At 54.6% G+C, this 22,760-nt stretch overlaps 1 protein-coding gene across 1 annotated transcript; it reads left to right on the forward strand.

Annotated features, from left to right (window-relative positions):
- Positions 1-10,332: 10,332 nt before the first annotated feature.
- Tmem119 (transmembrane protein 119) lies at positions 10,333-16,886 on the forward strand. Its single transcript, XM_041648541.1, has 2 exons — positions 10,333-10,467; positions 14,820-16,886. Exon 2 carries the CDS (start codon positions 14,834-14,836, stop codon positions 15,653-15,655), a length of 822 nt encoding a protein of 273 aa, XP_041504475.1. The 5' UTR covers positions 10,333-10,467; positions 14,820-14,833; the 3' UTR covers positions 15,656-16,886.
- Positions 16,887-22,760: the final 5,874 nt, after the last annotated feature.

A 22,760-nucleotide genomic window follows, 5' to 3' on the forward strand; every position in this document is an offset into this window, starting at 1 on the left:
CAAGACCAGCCTGGTCTACAAAGCAGTGAGTTTCAGTACAGTCAGGACTGTTTCACAGAGAAACCCTGTCTCGAAAAACAAAACAAACAAACAAACAAAAAAAAAAAACAAAAAAAAAGAAAGAAAGGAAGAAAGAAAGATATATAGACTAGAGACAAAAGGTGCATGGGATCTCTGTGAGTTTGAAGTCAGCCTTGTTTACAAGAGCTAGTTCCAGGACAGTCTCCAAAGCTACAGATAAACCCTGTTTCGAAAAACAAAAACAAACAAAAAGTAGATGGTATAATTTAAATTAAGAAAAACTAGCTAGAAATAAGCCGAGCTAAGGCCAGGCATTCATAAGAAAGAATAAGACTGCCGGGCGGTGGTGGCGCACGCCTTTAATCCCAGCACTTGGGAGGCAGAGGCAGGCGGATCTCTGTGAGTTCGAGACCAGCCTGGTCTACAAGAGCTAGTTCCAGGACAGGCTCCAAAACCACAGAGAAACCCTGTCTCGAAAAACCAAAAAAAAAAAAAAAAAAAGAAAGAAAGAGTGTGTGTGTGTGTGTGTATTTGAGAGCCGGGTGGTGGGCCCCTAAAAAGTAAAGAGCAAAAGCGACCAACTAAAAAATGACCAACTACAGTTCCCAGGCATAGATGGGGCATGGGGCATGTTTGTGGGCAGGAAGAGAGACTCAATTTTTCTGCCAAAGCACCTGGCACAGAGTGGGTGCCCGGGAAACATTTGAACGCCCTAGCCGCTGGAAGTGAGGTGAGGCGGCTCAGGTTCTCCCAGTAGAGTATTCCCCAAGCCTCTGCAAGTGATGTTCTGAAGAACAACATGGAACCCGGTTGTGGTGGTCCATGTCTGTCATCCCAGCACTCAGGAAGCTGAGGCTGGAGGATAGCTTCAAGTTTAAGGGTAACCTGGGCTGTATAGCAAACACTACACCAGCCTGAGCCACAGAATAACACCTGAACAACTGACTAGGGGCCAGTGAGCTGATTCCTGGGCAAAGGCACTTGACGCACAAGCCTGACAATTTAAGTTTGATCTCCCAGAAGCTCACAGGAGGGCAAGGCAAGAGTGACTCCACAGAGCTGCCCTCTGAACTTCACATGTATGCCATAGCATGTGTGTGCCATACACACACGTACACACGCATGCACACAATTTAAAAAGACGTAGGGGGAAATGTCCATGATATCTATGTTAAATGAAGTCTGGATCCATTTTCTTAAGATTTCTATGGTCAGAAAAAACTGCTAGTGTGAAGATGTTGGGGACCAGCCGCCCATGCAGTGGAAGCACCGTCCCTGGTACCCCTGCCCACACAGGAAGTTGTGGCAGCAGCAGCTCCCAGGGGATGTTTGGCCATCCTGTAGGTTTCTGGTTGTCACAGTAGGTGGGTATAACAGCCTTATAAGGGTGGATCTCAACAGGATACAATGTCCCCCTACAGGACCATCCCCAGTGTCCATGGTGCCTAAGGGAGGACTTGGCTCTGAGGCTCCTCACATAGCAGGAGACACCCACACCCCAGAGCTTCCTTCCCAGGGGTTTCTGGAAGTTCCGATTGACTTCTGGGTCCCCATGACTTGTTTGCAGAGCGGCCTCTTGGTGCCACCACCTCTGCTTGTGGCTATGGGCTGTAGAACCCCACATGTGACCAAGGTTAGTGGGAAATGAGAGTTACTCTAGGTTCAGAACCCCACTCGTGACCAAGGTTAGTGGGAGGTGAGAGCTACTGTGGGCTCAGAACCCCACGCACCAGTTGCTGGCTTGGTCACGCTTTCACTCCCTAGGGAGGCTCACTCTGGACACATGGTTGTCTGGCCTTGGCTCCAGCCTCTGTGTCCCGCAGAGACACAATTCAGATGATGTCCCCCAAGAGTTCAGCAGTCCCTGTGGGAACACTGAAGGCAAGGCTCATGAGTATGACTTGCTCACTTACCAATGGGAGTTTCGGGGCCCCACTCTACCCTTGTTAATTTTTCCATACACATACGGATCTCTGTATGACTGGCGTTTTTGGATTCCTTAGGTCTCAGTTTGAAGTCCGTCTGTCCAGGTAAGCCACTCTTGCTGTCAGAGTTCACCACCGCAGCCCCTTTCCCCATCCAGGCACTGCGGATGGGTGCTATGTGAGGCTTAGCTCACCCTCCCTGTCACTGTATATGGCACACAGTGGGGATTCAGAAAACACCCACGGATCAAGGAAATAGTAAGAGAAGCTTTGCAAAGGCTAAAGGCACGGCTGAAAATGGAAGCCTCCAAAGGTCTAAAGTCAGTAGCTGGTTTGAACCGCGGCTCTGATGCTTGCTCATGGGGTGTGTATTATAGCACAACTCTCTTGCCTCTGAGCCTCATTCCCTCTCCTTGAAGGGGAGAGAAGAGCCGTTGGTGCCAATCTGTGCCCATCGGTGAGTAAGTCTCCAGCTGTGAGGCAGCAGGACCATCCTGGGGCACCATGGGGGCCTTACAACCCTCTCGGACTGTCTGCCTCTGTGGTTTGAGGGACCCAGACCCCGCCCTGCTGAGTGCTGTCTTTTGGCCTAAAATTAACTCACAAATTCCTTGGCTGCCTGGCCTGAACTTCTAAGTGACAATTCAAACCAGATGTTTTCAGCTGTTGGGCCCATCCCCCCAACCCCGGCTGACCCACACTGCTAGCCTCTACCTAGGCTCGAGAGGTTAAGCCCAGGCTTGAGGGTCTGTCTGCTGCTTCAGCTGCCTAGACCCTGGGGCTTAGTGGCCAGTGGGGGTGGGGGTGGGGGCTGTGTGCGCAGCTGCCCAAGAATAGCCATTTTTGTAAAGATACGATGGTGGGGGGAGGCTCACTGTGTGATTAAAGAGGGGTGGGGGGCTGAGGGTTCCTTGCTTTGTGAAATACAGCTGGGTGACTCTACCCAGATTCTGTGACCATCACCCTTAGTTCCCCCTGCGGCCCCTGTTGCCATGAGGGTGCTCATCTGGGTGCCAAGAGCTCTAGGACTTCCCACAGAATCCTTGCTGACAACAGAGGGCAAAGGCCCTGACTGGTTGACCACTCAATGCATGGTGTCCCTGCCAAGCCCCAGACCCTAAGGGCAGGTAGTGTGCTCCTGGTGCTATTGGTGACATCAGTTGATCCCACCCTAAGAGCCTGGTTCCACCTGGCAGGTAGTCCTGATGTCCTGGAAGACCGCCACCCCCCATGCAGCTGTCCCTGGGTAACCTCTGGTCTGGGGCAGAGGCTGACCGGAGTAGCTACCTGCAGGAAGATGAGGCAGGGCTTCTGGAGCCAGCTGAGAAGGAACTGTGCGGTCAGATGGAAGGAACGGAGCAGGGACCAGAGGCCTGCATAGCCAGCCATCAGGCGGTTGGCACAGAGCCTGCCTAGAGATGGGACCCTGAAAACTTCTTTCTCTGGGTTCTTGAGAAAAGAGTGGGTGCACAGAGGCTTGATGGATGAAGGATGTGGCCAGGTTTTACATACATGCACAACACGGCATTGTCAACATGGAGACCAAACCCCTTCAAATGTTCCCAGAGCCCCAGGCCTGGCCCACTGCCTTCTGACTTCATGTCCTCCCTTGCCTTCTTCATCCACTCTGTTCCGGTGACATCTCCTGCTTCTTACTCCTGGATGGTGCCGGGTGACCAAACCCCAGAATCTTTGTATCACTCTTCCTCCGCCTGGACCTTTCCAGAACATGTTCCGGACCTGCTGTCACCTCCCTTCAGATTTTTGCTGGAATGTTACCTTCCCCCTGCTCTGCCAGCCCTGTACCACCAAGGCACCATCTCGGCATCTTCAAAATGGTCCATAACCTCTGACCGGAAAGTAGGTTTCACAGAGACAGGGCTGAGTGGCACCTGGAAAATGTCCAGAACTTTCCATGGGGGGGGGGTGTGAAGAAGGGAAGGGAAGGGAAGGGAAGGGAAAGGAAAGGAAAGGAAAGGAAAGGAAGAGAAGGGGGGAAGGGATGGGGAGGGGGAGGAAAGGGGAGGGGGAGGAAAGGGAAGGGGGAGGGGAAGAGGAAGGGGAAAGGGAGGGAAGGGGAGGGGGAGGAAAGGGAAGGGGGAGGGGAAGAGGAAGGGGAAAGGGAGGGAAGGGGAGGGGGAGGAAAGGGAAGGGGAGGGGAAGAGGAAGGGGAAAGGAAGGGAAGGGGAGGGGGAGGGGAGGGAAGGGAAGGGGAGGGGAGGGGAGTGAAATCTGGAGGAACTAGAGGGCTATAGTGAGCAGGAGAAATGGAGGAGATGTCCTGCAACTGGGAACTTCAGGGGCCTCCCTGCTCTTAGATGTACAGGATCCCCCCCCCCACCCCAGTGCAGAGCAGGGAGGTCTGTGATGGCCTGGAAGCCCCCAGTATGGAGCTGGTCAAGCTGAAGTCTGAGGCAAAGCCAGCAGTCCCAGCTGCACTGCCCACACCACCAGGGTCCCTGTGAGTCTCATGAGAAGATTCCTTCCACTTGGAGAATGTAAATGTTTGCAAGACAGCCACAGCTGGCTGGCCACCCGGCCACAGGAAGCTCTGGGACCCTGTCCCTGGCCTGTAGCACGTACCCCCCGTGGAGGGATGTGGGTTTTTAAGCATACTTTGAACTGACTCATAACCTGGACAGGACAGGCAGATCTCCAGTGTCCAGCTGTGCCTTCCCGCACCGGGTGTCCCTTGAATGGGACCCAGACCTGAAGGCCACAGTGTCCAGGACTACCCTGTTCCTCAAGTCCCTTGCCAGCCAGAACCCCCCAAGAGTTACTCTTCTGATGTCTCAACCCACAGCCGAGTCTGACTTTGTTGTTTTGAGGGTTTGGGGTGTGTATTTATTCATTTATTTGTTTGTTTGAGACAGGGTCTCGTGTAGCCCGGGTTGGTCTTGAACTCAGTATGTGCCCAAGAATGTCTTTGAACTCCTGATCCTCTTGCTTCCATCTTGTATAATCACAGACATGTGCTGTCATGCCTGGTTTCTGCATTGCCGCAGGTGGAAGTCGGGGCAACAGGTGTTTAGCTCTGTCAACTGGACACAGCCTAGAGTCACCTGACAGGGTGGGGGGATTGTCTTGTTGACGGATGGAGAAGAGCTCAGGCCACGGTGGGCAGCACTGCCCTGGGCAGGTAGCCCTGGACATATGAGAAAGCTGGTCGAGCACAGTCCTGAAAACAAGCCAGGCAGCTGTGTTCTGCTTGACTTCTTGCCCTGACTTCCCTTCATGATGGGCTGTGACCATAGACGGTGACCAGCCTCTTCTCCCCTAAGTTGCTCCTGGTGTTTGTCACAACAACAAGAAGCTAGTCTAGCTACCTGCGTCTCCAGCTTGTCGTCACCAAGCTTGATGGTCACCTTGGTTAGACTGACAAATGTCTGATGAAACTCCATGGGTACTCCTCCAGGGTGCTCCTCCAGGCGCTCCTCCAGGTGCTCCTCCAGGTGCTCCTCCAGGTGCTCCTCCAGGTGCTCCTCCAGGGTGCTCCTCCAGGGCGCTCCTCCAGGTGCTCCTCCACGGGTACTCCTCATGGGTACTCCTCCATGGGTACTCCTCCAGGGCGCTCCTTCAGGTGCTCCTCCAGGGTACTCCTCCAGGGTGCTCCTCCAGGGTACTCCTCCAGGGTGCTCCTCCAGGTGCTCCTCCACGGGTACTCCTCCAGGGTACTCCTCCAGGGCGCTCCTCCAGGGTGCTCCTCCAGGTGCTCCTCCAGGTGCTCCTCCAGGTGCTCCTCCAGGTACTCCTCCATGGGTACTCCTCCAGGGTGTTCCTCCAGGGTGCTCCTCCAGGGTGCTCCTCCAGGTGCTCCTCCAGGTGCTCCTCCAGGTGCTCCTCCAGGTGCTCCTCCAGGGCGCTCCTCCAGGGTGCTCCTCCAGGGCGCTCTTCCAGGTGCTCCTCCAGGTGCTCCTCCACGGGTACTCCTCATGGGTGCTCCTCCAGGTGCTCCTCCAGGTGCTCCTCCAGGGCGCTCCTCCAGGTGCTCCTTCAGGTGCTCCTCCAGGGTGCTCCTCCAGGTGCTCCTCCACGGGTACTCCTCCAGGGTACTCCTCCAGGGCGCTCCTTCAGGTGCTCCTCCAGGGTACTCCTCCAGGGTGCTCCTCCAGGGTACTCCTCCAGGGTGCTCCTCCAGGTGCTCCTCCACGGGTACTCCTCATGGGTACTCCTCCATGGGTACTCCTCCAGGGTACTCTTCCAGGGTACTCCTCCATGGGTACTCCTCATGGGTACTCCTCATGGGTACTCCTCCAGGGTACTCTTCCAGGGTGCTCCTCCATGGGTACTCCTCATGGGTACTCCTCATGGGTACTCCTCATGGGTACTCCTCCAGGGTACTCTTCCAGGGTACTCCTCCATGGGCACTCCTCCACGGGTACTCCTCCACGGGTACTCCTCCAGGGTACTCCTCCAGGGCGCTCCTCCAGGTGCTCCTCCACGGGTACTCCTCATGGGTACTCCTCCATGGGTACTCCTCCAGGGTACTCCTCCAGGGTACTCCTCCACGGGTACTCCTCCATGGGCACTCCTCCATGGGTACTCCTCCATGGGTACTCCTCCACGGGTACTCCTCCAGGGTACTCCGCCACAGGCCTGGGCTGTGATGGAGCTGCAGCCCAGGCCTCTCTGGCCACATGAAAGACATAGCTATTTTTGCTTGGAAGGCAGGCCCAGCATTGTGTAATTAGATGTGGTCCTGGACCCATGATGGGCTGGAGCTGGGGACTGTGGCGGGCTGGCATTGCCCAGAGCCCAGCAGGAAGACTCAGCAGAGACACAAGCTAGGGGCGTTCCCAGCCCTCCGGAGCTCCCCTGGCCAGGGCTGCTGAGTGGGGCAGTGTGGTAGCTAATTGTAAGGGGTTCAGGGCAGGGTCTCTGAAGTGTTTCCAGGCAGAGCGAAACCCTGGCCCTGCTCTGGGACTCTGAAATTAGGGGTTGCAAGTGAACAGCCCACCCTGTGCTCCACACCACAGGCCTGCCCACGCCCCGTAGATGCCATCGCAGGGCTCCACACGTGCCCCAGAAACTGCGGGACGTGCTGTGAGACACTGCAGAAGGATGGAACTTCTTTCATAGCGTTGGCTGACCGATGCCTGAAGGTGCAGGATCAGACGGCACAGGCGTCCTTCAGGCAGTTGGCCCCATTTATTGAGCCCCATTGTGTTTCCGGTATTGTCCTAGATCAGAACCCACAGGTTCTCAACCTGTTGGTCACACCCCCCTCAGGGCCCCCATCTGATATCCTGCATATCAGATCTTTACATTACAATTCATAACAGTAGGAAAATTACAGTTATGAAGCAGCAACAAAATAATTTTATGGTTGGAGTTCACCATTGCATGCGAAACTATATTAAAAGGTTGCAGCTTTAGGAAGGTTGACAACCACGGCTCTAGATGCTAGAGTCAGGATAGGGCCCCAAACAAGCAAAGTCCTCGGTCCCCAGAGATGTGGCCTAACAGTATTTAGGGACTGCCTCAGTGGCACTGTGCTCCTGGGCCTTCGCACTGGGAACACTAGTCCAGCTGCTGGGAACTCTCCCACCTTCATGCCTTCCTAAGTACCTTCTCTCCATTCACTACCTACAGTGGAAGCCTGGGACAGAGTTGACTGCCTAGTGCATGGAGCCCTGAGTGATCCCTCCCAGCTCAGCCCAGGTGCAGGCAGGGGTCCCCCTGTGGTTCCTTTGTTTGTTGCAATTCTCCTACCTCTTTTGTGAACTTGTTTGCCTATTACTGACTCCAAAAACCCGACTGTGAGCTGGATGCCAGAGTCTTGGGGCGTACCTGCACAGTGAGTGAAATTTGGAACGTCTCTAGGTGGGAGCCTGAGGACTGGCAGTCCGTGACTAGCATTGAACCCAAACCGGAGTTGAGCTGTGGCCCAGGGAAAGTGCTGGGGTTTGTGGTGGCTGGGGGCTGGGCTCTTTTGTCTCTGCTCCTGAGTGGCATTTGCTGAGCATCTACAGGTTATGGGTGGAGGTGCACGGTGAGGAATAGTATACTTGTGTGTACCTTTGTATGTGCTGTGTGAACACATGCGTGTGTGTGTGTGTGTGTGTGTGTGTGTGTGTGTGTGGTCCCACATTCCCTAGGAGAGGGCTGTGCTGTGGGTATGGTCCAGTCTGAGGTGGAAACTGATCTGGTGCTGATAGTTTGGAAGATCTGGAAATAGAAACTGGTGCCTCAGAAGGGGCCTTGCGTCCAGCCTTCTACTACCCTGGCCTTGCCACTCCACTGTGAGCCTCAGGTTCCTGTTCTGGAGCTTCCCTCTCTCACACCTCCAGAACCTGTGGGCACCAGACTCTGCAAGGCAGGCCTCTCTCAAGTGGCAAGGTGTGGCCGCCCAGCATCTTTGGGCCCTGTGTCCTTGGGTCAGCAGAGATGACAACATTCGCACTGAGCAGGTGCAGACTTTCCCTTAACATCGTGCCCTTGACAGCTGAGTAGAGCAAGGGCCTGTTCCTTACTGCAGAAGACTCAGTCACCTGGAGGCAGCTCAGGCCCAGCAGGCATGCAAACCTGAGTCCCATGCTGTCTGTGCTGGGGGCTGAAAGCCCTGCACTCTGGAGGTAGAGGCAGGAGGATCAGAAGCTCAAGAATGTACTCGGTCACATGTCAAATCTGAGCCAGCCTGGAGTCCAGGAGACTCTTGTCTCAGAAGAAAAGAGGGGAAATGAAAAGGAAGAGAAGTCACCAAGGCACACTGAGATAGATGAGTTAAGGGACACCGGGGTGGGGGCGGGGCAGCAAGTCTGGTTTTGCACAGGCACTATGCAGAGTTGCGTGAGGAACTTGAGCACGCATGGACTCTGGCGTCTGAGTCTGGAACCAGCCCCGGTCAGCACCAGGGCGGACCCTGTCTCCCTGGAGCAGAAGACAGGCGTGCGTAGACCCTGATCTAGGACCTACATTGTCTATACCCTGTGACTGTGTCACGACAGCCTCCGTGGTAAAGAGTATTACTTACGTGAGCAAGGGACCTTAGTTGGTCACCCCAAGGAGACTTTCATTTGGGGAAAGAAAGAGGGTCAAGACACTGGGCTCACTGCTTGAAGATTCTGCGTAGCTGCTGGACACGGAGGAGGAGGATGCTTGAAGCCACGTCATGCGGGAAGCTCCCAGATCCCTGATGAGGCTGGGGATCTGGCCCTCCAGTGAGAACCAGAGTCCTGACAGAAGTGCTAACTCTGTTGGGAACAGCGCTTGCTCCCTGGGAAGTGGCCCTGGGGAGGTCTGGCTGCCCCTGAAACTGCTGTCTAGTCTAAGGTTAGGCACGGCCAGGGCCGCCCTCACCCCTTCACTGCCGCGAGTGCCTTGACAGGCCCCCTTTTGCTCAGCAGGCTTACAGGTGGGGTTCCAGCCTCCCTGCATGGCTTCCCCGTAGGCCCTCTCTTGCCATGGAACCCCTTCTGGTTTACAGAAGGCAAGGCGCACCTCATGATGAATCTTGGTGCAGGTAGTTCTGGGAGCCCACGAGTTCCTGGAGGGGGGTGTGTGTTGCTGAGTCTGTGTCCCATCTGGGATCTGCTCAGCACTGACAGAAATAAGTGTGTGTGTGAGTGAGTGGGTGTATGAGTGCATGCGTGCGTGAGTGAATGAATGAGTGAGTGGGTGTATGAGTGTGAGAGTGGGTGAGAGCATGCGTGAGTGAGTGAATGAATGAGTGGGTGAGTGGGTGAGTGAGTGGGTGTGAGAGTGGGTGAGTGAGTGAGTGCCTGAGTGAGTGTGTGCGGGAGTGAATTCAGTGCTCCAGGGACCACTGGGTTCCCCTGTGAAGATGCCCATAGTGTTTTAGGGCCGGTTAGCTGCAGTCCTCAGGACCTCACTGCACCATTTGACTTCCCCCCTCTTCTTTCCGCTTCTGTGGAATGGGCTCTTAACTTCTGCCCAAGCTGCCCTGCTGGGGCTTTGTGGGGTAGAATGCCAGTACTTCAGGGAGATCCCTCTCATCCCCAAGAATGGGGAAACCAAGACTTGGGGAGGAAGGGCTGGGACAGTGCCTGAACTCAGAGCCAACAGGCTTCCCTGAAACACCCCCATTCCCACTCTGCACCCTAAGTCTGGAAATCCTGAGTCAGAGCTGGAATGGGCCATGGAGAGTTTTCCTGCCCACTTCCAAGGGCCTCAGAGCCTCCTGACTTCCCTCAGGGAATGTGGTGGGGAGATGAGAAAAACCTCAGCTGGACGTTCTGGGGAAGCGCTCCTGGAAGCCCCTCGGTCTGTCAGTCTGTCTGAGTCTGCCCAGGGGACCTGAGGTCAGGAGGAAGCAAGCTGGGAGTGTGAGGAGGGTGGGACTGCGTGTGGCCCGGCATAGACCCGCCCTACACTGTCCCCACCCCAAGCTCTCTTAATGAAATCAAGCTGGTCCTCCAGCCCAGTGGGGAGGAGGAAAGAGGAGGGCCTGGAGGCCGAGGCGGGCAGGCACCAGCCAGAGCAGCTGGCGGCAGACAGCAGACTGTCTGGCTCTAGTGGGCCAGGCTCCTCTACCTGGCAGGCCTTCCTTCACCGGAAGCCGGTAAGTCCCAGCCTGCCGCTCTGGAAGTCTGAGATGGGCTGGAGTTTGGAACTGCAGACTCCTAGAGAACTTTGCCTGAATTCCTGAATGTGGGGAGAACAATCTGAGTATGTGTTTGAGGCTGTGAGTACCCTGTGGTAAAGTGTGTGTGCATGGGTGCTGGGGTCACCAAAACTGTGCATGTGTGTGGTGGGAATGTCAGGGTGTCATTTCCAAGGCCACGGAGCTGCTGGTGGGAACTTGTCTCGCGTGCGGCTGTAGGCTGTGCCTGGGATGTCCGATACCACCCATTAGTGTGTGTGTGAGAGAGCTGGAGGCTGTGGGAGCTTGCTGGAGTGTCTCGGAGCTGTGTTGTGGGCTCTGACTGTTGCTCCGACGCTGCTGCTGGCAGTGCGAGTGTGTAAGCTTGTGTGTGGGCTCCGAGACTTCAGCCCTCCTCTGGGCCGCTTTTCAAGGGGTCCCTGTCCTTGGCAGCCCCAGGGAAATGGGCTTGGATATAATGCTTCTTCCAGAACCCCCTCCCCCAAGTCTAATTGAAGCCAGGTTTCCATGGCCTGCCTCTCCATCCCTGGCCCCCACTTTCTGGGTGGGGGTGGAACAGAGGCTCTGGCTAGGCAGTCTCAGGTCCTGGGGTACCCAGTCCTTAGGGGTAAACTTCCTCATCTGCCTATTCTAACCATCTCGATTTCAAGCAGCAGCTCCTAAGAGAGAGGGTCCTGGAGTGTCCCCTGCATCCCCTTGCTGACATATATGTGCCAGGCACTTCTGTGACTTGTCCCCGTCGCACAGATGTGGAAGCTGGAGCTCTGGGAGTGGACGCATTCAGCCCCAGATGCAGCTGCTCTGAGCCACCTCTCCAAAGGGCTCTGCTGGGCAATGAGTTTCCTCTGGGCTGGAAACAGGTTTACCGGCCTGAGATCCTGAGTCTTGTTTAGGATGGATCCAGGAGGCCGAGTAGGCCTTGTCCTCCCAGAAGGCAGCCAAAGGTGCCTGACATGTCTAGCGGTCATCTCAGGCCTCTTCAGGCCAGTTCTTCCACTCCACAGAGAGGAAACTGAGGCCCAGAGAGTTTAGAGGAACCACTCAGGGTCACATGGCTATCTCCTGCAAGATTTGGCTAGTTCCTTGCAGGTCTGAGTCCCCACACTTGGCCGCCTTTCTTGGGAGAGCCTTGAGGGACTGAGGAAGGTCGGGGGCTCCGGGAGTTAGGGTCTTCCTTTTTTGAGGTGGGAGCAGTTTCTGCTGCTCTCTCTGGATCCCTTTGGCTGATCTGGGGTGCCAGCAGGAGGCCAATGTTCTCTTGTCTGGGGCATTGCTGTCTACACGCTTGTGTCCATGCACACATGTATGCATGTGTGTCTTGCTCTCCTGTTGGGGCTGTTGGGGGCCAGAGCAAGTGAGGACAGCCATGGGTCTGCTGAGGGGAAAATGCTGGCTTATCCTGCCTGGTGCATTCCGTTCCTGAATTCCAGCTTTTCTGTGGGATCAAGCCTGTCCCGTCACCTCTAGAATGTTCTCTCACACACTCCCAGCAGCTCTCTGAGTCTCAGCCTGGAGTCACCCCACTGCTGCCCATTTGAAGATAGGGAAAGTAAGGCAGATTTAGCTGGCAGATTTAGACATGATGGCGGCCAGGTTGATGAAGCCGGCCCAGTGACTTTCCAGCTGATGTATCAGGACAGTCAGTTTGCCTGGGGACTTCTGTGGTGCTCAGGCACTGTAGTCACGATGGCCTGTCCCTCTGGAGCAACAGTCCTCACTTGCCACAACCGTATTATTAGACAACATCTTAATATGTAGCCCAGGATGTTTTTAAATTTGCCATGCTGTCTCCCAAGTACTGACCCAGTGTTGGGGTATAGATCAGCGGCAGAGCCCTTGCCCACTTGCAAAGGGCCCTTGGTTCAGTCCTCAGCACCACCCCAGAAGGGGGATGGTGTAGAAAGGGGAGCAGGTCAGTAAAATGCTTGTCAAAAAAATGAGTTGAAGCCCAATGCCCCGATAAAAAGGTAGGCATAGTGATGTGCACCCCAAATCTCAGCCTTGGAAAGGTGGAGACAGGGGCCAGCCTAGCCAACTTGGTGACACCTCGTTCTCAGAGAGAAACCTCCTGGGCATAATGCTGCAGATTGTTGTCTGGCCTCCACATGCATGCACACGCAATCACATACATGCATGCACACGCAATCACATACATGCACACCCTAAGAGAATAACACATTCCCGGCAGAGGACTCAAAACCTAGCCCGGTCACGCATCATCTGTATGTCCTTGGACATGTCACCATCTACTCTGAACCTGAATGTATCCGTTGTAGGCATGGACCTCGGAAGAGGACTGATAGAAACTATAAGAGTTAAATAATAAAAGCAAACAGCGTAACTATTCCCCACAGTCTTGTGGTGGTGTCAGCCACCCAGAGCTGACTGAAAAGACAGGAGGCTGAGAGGGGCTCCATGCAATGACTTGATTTGGGCTCCTTTGGGTGGGGGTGGGGACACCCTGATGCCAGTTTCCTGTGATACCCAGGGCTCAGTGCACATAACTGGAAGACTTCAGGCTACTGGGACAGTCAGTCACTAAATGACCAGCCTCCTGAGTCCCTGCCACACAAGGGGCAGGTAATGCCACCTGTCTCACCAAGCAGGAGCACGGCCATGGTGCAGCTCAGGAACTTGCTGTGTGGTCTGTTGCCTGCTCTGGGCCTCTGCCTCTGTCTCCCCATCTCAGTCCTCCAAGGGAGACCCCCTGAGACAGGGCCCCGAAACTTTCTCTGTCTTAGACTCCTAGCCCTAGCCAGCCAGGGGACCAGAGCGCTCCGCCGGGCTAGCAACAGTCTGAACCCTAGCTCTCATTCTCCTGACTGCGAGAGTTAGTGTAAACTTGGGCAATGAGGAATTTATTAATTAGCCTGGCTGTCTGGGCCAGATGGGGCCTGGGGGGTTCATGCCAGGAGCAGCCTTCCAGGGGGGAGGGGAGCATCTGGTTTCCATTTAGTGGCCGCGGTGGGGAGGGGCCGCGGCACTAGAGAGGAGTTGCAGTGCTAGCTAGCTTTGTCTCCCCAGGAACTGTGGTTCCCCTGGAACCTCTTACTTTTTTTGGAGGCTCACAGAGGAGTCCAGGCCTCTGAGGATTGGGGGGCTGGGAATACAAATGCCCTGATCCCCTTCCTGGCAGCCAGGCTTCCTCCATGTGTGAGGGTGCACATGTATGTGATGTGTGTGTATGTGTGTACCTGGTAGCTTCAAAGCCTAGAATCTTCTGGAAAAGAAAGTGAATTGAATGAAAAAGCCTATGCTAGAGCTACCAAGGTCCTAGGGTAATGGGGTCCTGGGGACACTTCCTGTGCAGAGGTGTCCCTCAGACATCTGATCTCCCACCCCACCCCCATCTGCCAGAGTCCTCAGGACATTGCTTCCTTTATGCCTGACAGCTCTTCCTGGATAAGTCACGTGATCCCCTGAGCCTCAGTTTCCCCTGAGCCTTGTCTTTTGCCAACTGGAAATGGGCACAATCATAGCCCCTTCTCCCACTGGGGAGCTCTCAGGCTTCCATGACAAATTTCTTTTCTTTCTTGCTTGCTTTTTTTTTTTTTTTTTTCCCAAGACAGGGTTTCTCTATATAACATTCATGGCTGTCCTGGAATTCACTCTGTAGACCAGGCTGGCCTTGAACTCACAGAGGTCCTCCTGCCTCTGCCTCCCAAGTGCTAAAGGCATGCATCACCACAGCCCTACCAATGACAAATTTCTATTTGTGCTAGGAGATGGCTCAGGTGGTGACTCTGGAAGACCTGAGTCGTATCTCTAGCACCCGTGTCAAAAGCCAGCATGGTGGCACATGCCTGTGATACCCACGGTAGGGATGGGGACACAGGAGGATTCTTGGAGCCTGCCTATCCTAATACATGAGCACTAGGTTCCAGTAAGAGGCACTAAAGTGGAGGGTGCTGAGGGGAAAGACGACGAGGTCATCTTCTGGCTTTGCACCCATCTTCAACTGGTGTCCCATGTCCAGTAAACCATGAGAGCGTAAGCTGGTATGTGGATCCAGTCACATGGGTGCAGAAGCATCTATTGGGCACTTAGTGTATACGCGGGTGCAAGACAGAGGATGCCAAGGTGAGCAAGATGTCCTCAGGAGCATCAGAAGGAAGCAGGGCAGGTGGTATTCCATGTACAACAGCCTGGGAGTGTGTTCACATTGCTGCATGGTGAGGGTTCAGCTAAGTGACTGCTGGACCGTGTTCTGGGCTCTGTTGTCCTTGGGAGTCAGCGAGCTACTCCTGAGACCTGAGACCCTGGAGGCACAGGAGACTTGGCCTAATTTCTCTCTTACCGCTTCTCTGCAGGTTCTGACGTTAACATGGACTCCAGCCTCCTCTTGTCTCTGCTGCTACTTCTGAGGCCTGTGCCTGTAGTGGCCTACTCTGTGTCCCTCCCAGCTACCTTCCTGGAGGATGTGGGGGGCAGTGGAGAAGCTGAGGGTTCCTCAGCCTCTTCCCCCAGCCTGCCGCCACCCCGGACTCCAACCTTCAGCCCCACATCAGGGAGACCCCAGCCCACAGCTCTGGAGGGCCCTGTGCCCCCGACTAACCTCCTGGATGGGATCATGGACTTCTTCCGCCAGTACGTGATGCTCATTGCGGTGGTGGGCTCTCTGGCCTTCCTGCTCATGTTCATTGTCTGTGCCGCGCTCATCACCCACCAGAAGCACAAGGCCACAGCCTATTACCCATCCTCCTTCCCCGAGAAAAAGTATGTGAACCAGAGTGACCGGGCTGGGGGGCCCCCTGCCTTCAGTGAGGTCCCTGACAGGGCACCTGACAGCCGGCAGGAAGAGGCCCTGGGCTCCTCCCAGCAGCTCCAGGCTGACATTCTGGCCGCTACCCAGAACCTCCGGTCTCCAGCCAGAGTGGTGTCAGGCAGTGGGGAGGGAACAAAGCCGGTGAAGGCTGAGGTGCCCAGCAGCCAGGAGGAGGTCCAAGAAGCCCCAGTGTGCAGGGCCACCACAGAGAAGCTGGGGGTCTCAGAAGAGTCAGGCTCGGCAGAGGCTATAGGGGCTTCTAAAGCCAGTGAGGGTCAAGGGGGACAGGAAGGGTCTTTCTTGGCAGCAGAGGAATCCCAGGGACCAGCCGGGCCCCCTGAAAGTTCCTGTGCTTGCGGCAGCGTCTCCCCCAGTGTCTGACCGGCCCCAGAACTGCTGAGTCTGGCTGTTGGGTCCTCGAGGATCACCTCCTTGGTCAAGAAAGGCCTTCTGCTTTGACTGCTTCTTGACAACCCTCCTTGGCCATTGCTGACCAATCCTGACCCTGAATGGGCAGAGCTGATGACCTCTGATGCACCCGAGGACGCACCTGGCCAAGTTCCAGTGCCTTTAATGCCTCTTGCCCTCCTGGGGGCTTCACCCTAAAGCACCACTTCTCTACAAGAGGAATGACAGACACACCCCAGATGGAGCTGCAACCAGGTAGTCCCCACAAGGAGCCACACAGCAGAAGAGGAAGAGGCCAGAGGCCCCTGGTGAGGCAGCAAACACTGCCGGTTCCATCTGGCTGGGACGACAAGCAGGGCTGCTGGATTTGAACGCGTCAAGTGAATGGCCTTGTCATGGACCTTAGCTGCCTTTGCGCCACAGGGGAAAAACAAAGTACAGCCTGTGTCCAGTTGCGCCAGGAACTGTTGCGGGTTGCCTTCTCATCTCTCCATCCCCAGAATGTCGGTGTCACTCTTCCTGTGCTCAGTGGACTTGATTAGTTAGGAAGCTCCTTGCAGGGACCCCCGCCTCATCACAGAGTTCCCCTAGGCACTCCGTGGATCCGCAAACTCAAAGTCACGTGAGCTGAGGATCCGCTGTGCCCTCTCTGAGCTGATGCACCTACTCTAAGGGTTCCTATTGGTCTGGCTTCGCTTCTCTTTCCCCCATGCGTTAGTATTAGGGCAGTGACGATGGCTGTAAAGTCCAGCCTCACGACACTCACTCTGGGAAATACCATTCTCGGTTTCCTCTGGAGCACCCCATTGGACGATCTGGTTCAGAGCTGGAATGTGAGATGCAGGGAGTCCAGTTCTCTCAAGTGTCAATCAACCCTGATTTGAGAGTGGGCAACTCATCTTGCTATTGATGCCTGGATGAGGGGGATGAGCAGAGCTCTCCTCTGCCGGGGCCCTGAAGCAACTGGGAAGCCAAGGGACGTTTGGGACAAGTGTTGCTCTGGATTCTGACACCCAGCCTGGAGTAGGGGCTTGGCCCACTCTTTGCTCACACAGTGGTCTGGCAGCCTGAGCCCACACCATTCCTCAGTCCTCGACAGTGTGGAGGTTTTGTCCTGTTGGGGGCTTTGGGGGGTTCCCCACACCTCCAGTTCAGGACTCCTCAGCTCTTCAGGTGTGGAGATATAACACATAATAAACCTTGATCTGGCTCAAGTCTCTGGACTGTCCATGGCTGCAGTCAGGGGTGTTCATGGGCTGTAGGAAGCATAAGGGGAGGGCATCAGCCAGGTTCAAGAGCTGAGAATGGGGGCGGCAAAGAGAAAGATGGTGCCCGCAGGTGTCAGGGCCCATAGACCTGAGGATCCCTGGAGGTAGTGTGTCAAACACACGACACACTGCTGCCTGGGTCTGCTGTGGGGCCACACCACAGCCACTTCCTCTTTGCACTGTGGGACAGGGCAGTGGTGAGGGCACAGCTGCCCATTCTCCGTAGGTGGGGTGAGTGTTAACGGGGCCTCAGGGACAATGACACCCACCCAGCCTTCAACTTCCCCAGTTCTAGCTTCTTTCTTCCCTTTGATGGTGAGTTCCTGTGTTGGTAAGCTCCTACTTGGGCCCAGGAAGTGCTTTCTGGAATCCAGATGTGGCAGGATTTGGGAACATGTGCCAGGTTCCCAGGATGGTAGTGGCAGGGAGGCTGTCTCCTACAGCCCTGATCCTTCAAGGATCCCACGTCCAGTCTGAAAGGCCCATGCTTAGGCTTCTGGGAACACAATGGCCTCTGTGTTGTGCGGTTGGGAAGGACCCTCCTCTCAGCCCAGCCCAGCTTCCTCCGTGAACTCCAGCAGAGCTGTGTCTGTTCACTTAAACACCTCCCATTCTAGTGTGCTGTGTGGCTCTGGCCAAGTGCCTCAGTTTCTCTGGGTGCTGGGCTCTCTCCTTGCTGCTGAGTTCTGACTGTGGCTGGAAGTACAGAAGCTGCCTGGGGTCATGCCAAGACAACACTGGAAAGCAGTTCTCGGTGCAGCACCTCCCACTAGTTCCAGGAGAACTCTCCAAAGAATACGGGGCACATGGCCTTAATGGTAGTATTCTCTGATCCCGGAGGGCGAGGGGTGAAGGAAGCAGCCCGAGAGCCTCCAGTGCTGTTCCTCACGTCACGACTCTCTCCCACCCTCCTGTACTGCACACCATGCTAACTCCACCTCAGCCTTCAGCTCCTGGCCTAGACCCTATCCTACCCCTTCCACACCTCCGGGGCTCAGCGATGGCAGTAGCCCCTGATGAACCCAGGTACCGGCCTACTCTGAGGACCTTGAAGTGAGCACTGGTATAACTTCCACAACCCAAAGAAGGAAATGGGGCCCGCAGTGGTGCAATCAGTTAGTTGCCCAGGTTACACAGCCAGGGGTTCAGCTCAGTGGACAGGATCCTGAGTGTTCTGTGAGGGATGGTGGAGGGAGGGAGGAGTGACGAATGGATGGGTAGGCGAGTGAATTTCTCCACCTCTGCAGGGATCTACCCAGAAGGGCTCTTTAGTGAACACACCCAGGAATCCATAGAGGGAGATCTTGAGTTGTAGGCAGAAACCACAAGGGATAGAACCGGACTTGAAGGTCAAGGGAGACAGCCACAGTGTCCCCCAGGGGAACCAAGGTCTGAACAGGCCATCCTTTTATAACTTGGCCATCTGCCTGCAGCCAGGCCTGCTCCACTGTGTGTGCATGTGTGTGCATGCGGTCGTGTGTGTGAGTGTGTGCTTGTGAGTGTATGCATGCATGCACACATGCTGTGCGTGTGCAGGTGAGTGTACGTATGTGTGTCTGTGTGCATGTGGTCATGTGTGTGAGTGTGTGCTTATGAGTGGGTACGTGCATGCGCACATGCTTGTGTGTGTGCATGTGTATGTGCTTGTGTGTGTGTGTGTGTGTGTGTGGTGCTGGTGCCCCATGCTGGGGGAGGGGCTGAAGAGCCACAGAAAGAAGCAGGCACTTCTTCCTCACCCTGGGGGTAAGCCCCAGGGACAGGGCTGGGTCACACTCAGGTGAGAACAGAGGTAAGCAAAATGTGGCCCTTTACAAAACTTTTTTATCCCAGTCATAGTGGTTTAATGTCAGCTCCATTGTCAGTCATGTGACCTCGGGCACACCCCACCTCTCTGGGTGTCTGTTGCTGTGTGAAGAGGAGTGTTTCTATCCCAGGGTCGGGGCTGAGGTGTAGGTCAGTGTCAGGAGTGAGTCCCCTAGCTCTGCTTCTGCAGAAAAGGATGAAACAAAGCTCACTGAGAGCTGCACCAGCCCAACTCCCAGCCTCTTCCAGATGAGAGGTACAAAGTCCAAGAGAAGAGAGTGTGGGGCTCCATCTCCACCTCAGGGCTGCTCCGGCACTCCGCCTGGTGCTGCGGGCACAGTTGGCGCTCTGCACGCTCCTGTGTCAGGAGGAGGAAGACAAACACCAGGACCCATATAACCACATCTCACCCTCACCAGAGACCAGCAGCTCAGAGAGGGCAGCACTTGCTGGCAGTCACACAGCCCTGCAGAACTGCATTCGAACCCAGGGCTGACTGCAGCTTGGGCAGGAGTTCTCAGAACTGGGAGGGCTGACTGCCTTATTTTATAGTATTCATTTTATTTTATTTTAAAATGTGATTTACTTTATTTTGGCAGGATTTTGCTATGTGGTCCAGGCTGGCCTTGAATTCCTGCCTCATCATTGGGTGTTAGGATTGCAGGAATGGGCTACAGCTGGCTAGAACACGTCAGTGGTAAGGTCAAAGCCAGCTGGTGTGGGGAAATACACAGGAGTGCCATTTCTTCCATCTCCTCTTCTGCGTTCCTCCCCTAGGTGCTGGCCGCTGACGTTGGGGGGAAGGGGGCAGCCTCTGGTCTCATCATGGCTCCTCTCTCTGTCCTTTGTGTTTCTGGGTCTCTGAGAGAATGCAGGCAGCCTCCCGCCCCCCTCCCCATGGCTATTTAGCAAGCACCTACCACTAGGGACACGTGTTTGCAGAGTGAGGCTGTGTGGCAGCAGAGGACGTGGCAGCAATGGGCACTGTCGGCTGCTGATTGTCAAAGCCTCTGCAAGCGCCTGACCCCTGACCTCCACGGTCATGTTCATGACTTTACTGAGGTGTAACTAACCCATGGGTTAGTTAGTGTGCCTGGAAGCACAACCTGGTGAGGGCACACAAGTCCTCATGAAACTGTCACCACAGACCAGATCGTGAACACACCTGTCATCCACAAACCCTTTTCTCCCCTCAACCCTTCCCTTCCTGACAGCCCAGGTTAGCCTCAAGCTCACTACATAGCTGAGGATGGCCTTGAACCCCTGATCCTCCTGCCTTAGCCTCCTGAGTACCTTGACGACAGGACCCACACCTGACTTTCCAGACATTACTCTGGACTCCTCCAAGATCCTTCCTACTCCACTTCCTGTGCCTCCTCATCCAGCCCCCACACTCCCCTGCAGGACCCTAAGCCTCAGAACTAACTCCATCCCTTTTGGTGTCTGGATGTTTATATAGCTGGACTTGTATGGTGTCCGTTCTTTTGGCCGGCTTCTCCTCCTCACAGAGATATGTTGGACCTTTCTGTCAGTGTGATGCGGCGGCATTCACTGTCTCTCTCCATCGCGCCGACATGCCAGGCTGTGTCCATCCAACCATGTGCTGCTGGGCAGCTTGCTTGTTTCCAGTGTGAAGTTACCTGAAGGAAAGCTTGTGTTGTCTCTTCCCAGCCTTCCCAGTGCATGGCGGGAAGAACGGAGACTCATAAACTGATCATCACTTCTAGATGGGATGAAAAGGGCATCTTACCAGTGTTACTGGAAAGACGGGCAAAGATGGGCTAGGGCCTGTGAGAGAGCTTGCTGCTAAGCCTGGAGATCTGGGTTAATCCTGAGACCCTCATGGTGGAAGGAGAGGACTGACTCCTACACACAGGCTGTCCTTGGACCTCCACACAGGCGCACCGTGGTCTATTCAAACATACATGCACAGAGAGACACAGACACAAAAGTGGAGGGGGATAAGTTGGGATAAAGGGGATAAGTTCGGTAGGAGCGGAGGGGATGAGAGGAGGTAGTGTGGTTTGGAGGGGTGAGAGGAGGTGGTGGGGTCTGGAGGGGTGAGAGGAGGTGGTGGGGTGTGTAGGGGTGAGAGGAGGTGGTGGGGTCTGGAGGGGTGAGAGGAGGCGGTGGGGTGTGTAGGGGCGAGGGGTGAGGATGGTAGAAGTGTACTATGTACAAGTATGAAATTGTCTAGAGTGATTAACTACTAAAAGCTCACGTTTCCGTATCTGCCTAGTCCAAGTGTCCGTGTGGCTCTAGTGATGCCCATGTGAAGGCGGCGTGCTTCCTGAACGTTCTTACTGCGCCTTCTTCCAGCACAGAAAGTAATGTGCTGAATTACTCTACAGCACCGCGAAACCCATCCCTAGGGTCTGAACGAAAGAGGAAAATGAGACTTAGATCAAGTCCAAGATCATGTGGCCACATGGAGCTTTGAACACGGGACGATGGTGAGGATGTGGGGCAGACATGACTTCAGGGAGCCTCTAGTTCAGTGGACTTGGAGTCACCTGGGAGACACACCTGTGGGCCCCCCTGTGAGGGTTTCCAGAGAAGTTTAAGCGAGTAAGACTCACCCCGAAGACAGCACATCTTGTAGACCATGGTCTCGGTTGGAGCGAGAAGGGCGGCTGAGGGCCAGCATTCATCACTTCCTGACAGAGTGGCGTGAGCTGCCTCAGTGCCACCACAGAGCCATCCGGGCAATGAGTGACTGCATCCTTCAAACTGTGAGCAGGCGAAAGCCTTCCTTAAGCTGCATTTGCTGGGCATTCTGTCACGTGAACTGACCACAAGAGCTGGGGACTGGAGCGACGGCACAGTGGTTGAGAGTGCTCTTGGGACTGGGTTTGTCTCCCAGCACCCACCTGGGGGCCCATATCCATCTGTAGCTCCAGTTCCAGGAGATTCAGTGTTCTCTTCTGGTCCACAAGGGCTCCTGCACGCATGGGTGCACATAATCTCAGCCACACACAAATACACAGTGTGTAAATAAATACCTATTTTCTTTCTTTTTTGGTAATTTTTTTAAAGGCAGGATTGAATTATGTAGTGTTGGCTGCCCTAGATTCAATATGTAGACCAGCATAGCCTCAGACTCACAGAAATTCACAAATCCTTGCCTCCCAAATGCTGGGGTTAAAAGTGTGTGCTATCATATCTGAGTAATAAATACATTTTAAAAAGAATCACCTGAACTGTGTGGTGGTGGTGCATACCTTTAATTCCAGCACTCAGGAGGCAGAGGCAGGTGGATCTCTGAGAGTCTGAGGTCAGCCTGATCTACAAGAGCAAGGTCCAGCACAGGCTTGATAGCTACAGTGAAACCCTGTGGTGGTGGTGGTGGTGGTGATGGTGGTGGTGGTGGTGGTGGTGGTGGTGGTGGTGGTGGTGACAAAAACCAAAACATACAAACAAACAAACATCACCTGGGGCTGGAGAGATGGCTCAGAGGTTAAAAGCACAGGCTGCTCTTCCAGAGAACCTGAGTTCAATTCTCAGCATCCACATGGTGGCTCACAACCACCTGTAATAAGATCTGGTGCCCTCTTCTGTCATGCAAGCAGAATACTGAATATATATATATATATATATATATATATATATATATATATATTAAAGAATCACCTGGGGTCCCTCTGTAGCTGTTTTGGGATCGATCAGGTTGGAAACCGTGACCTAAAGCAGCACTGTGTTTTCTCTCATGTATGTGGATATTTTGTCTGGATGCATGTGTGTACACCGTATATATGACTGGTGTGGGTGGAGGCTGAAAGAGGGTGTCGGAGCCTTTAGAACTGGAGTTATAGTTTATGTATATAAAATATATATAATATGAATATATATTTATATTTTATGCTATGTGGAATTGAACCAAGGTCCTTTGGAAAAACAACCAGTGTTGCCAGGTGGTGGTGGTGCATGCATCTAATCCTAGCACTTGGGAGGCAGAGGCAGGCAGATCTCTATGAGTTCGAGGCCAGCTGCTCCAGGACAGGCTCCAA

This window comes from Microtus oregoni, unplaced genomic scaffold (genome assembly GCF_018167655.1).
Source record: "Microtus oregoni isolate MIOR12 unplaced genomic scaffold, Mior012 000003F_ref0000135, whole genome shotgun sequence".
NCBI lineage: Eukaryota > Metazoa > Chordata > Mammalia > Rodentia > Cricetidae > Microtus > Microtus oregoni.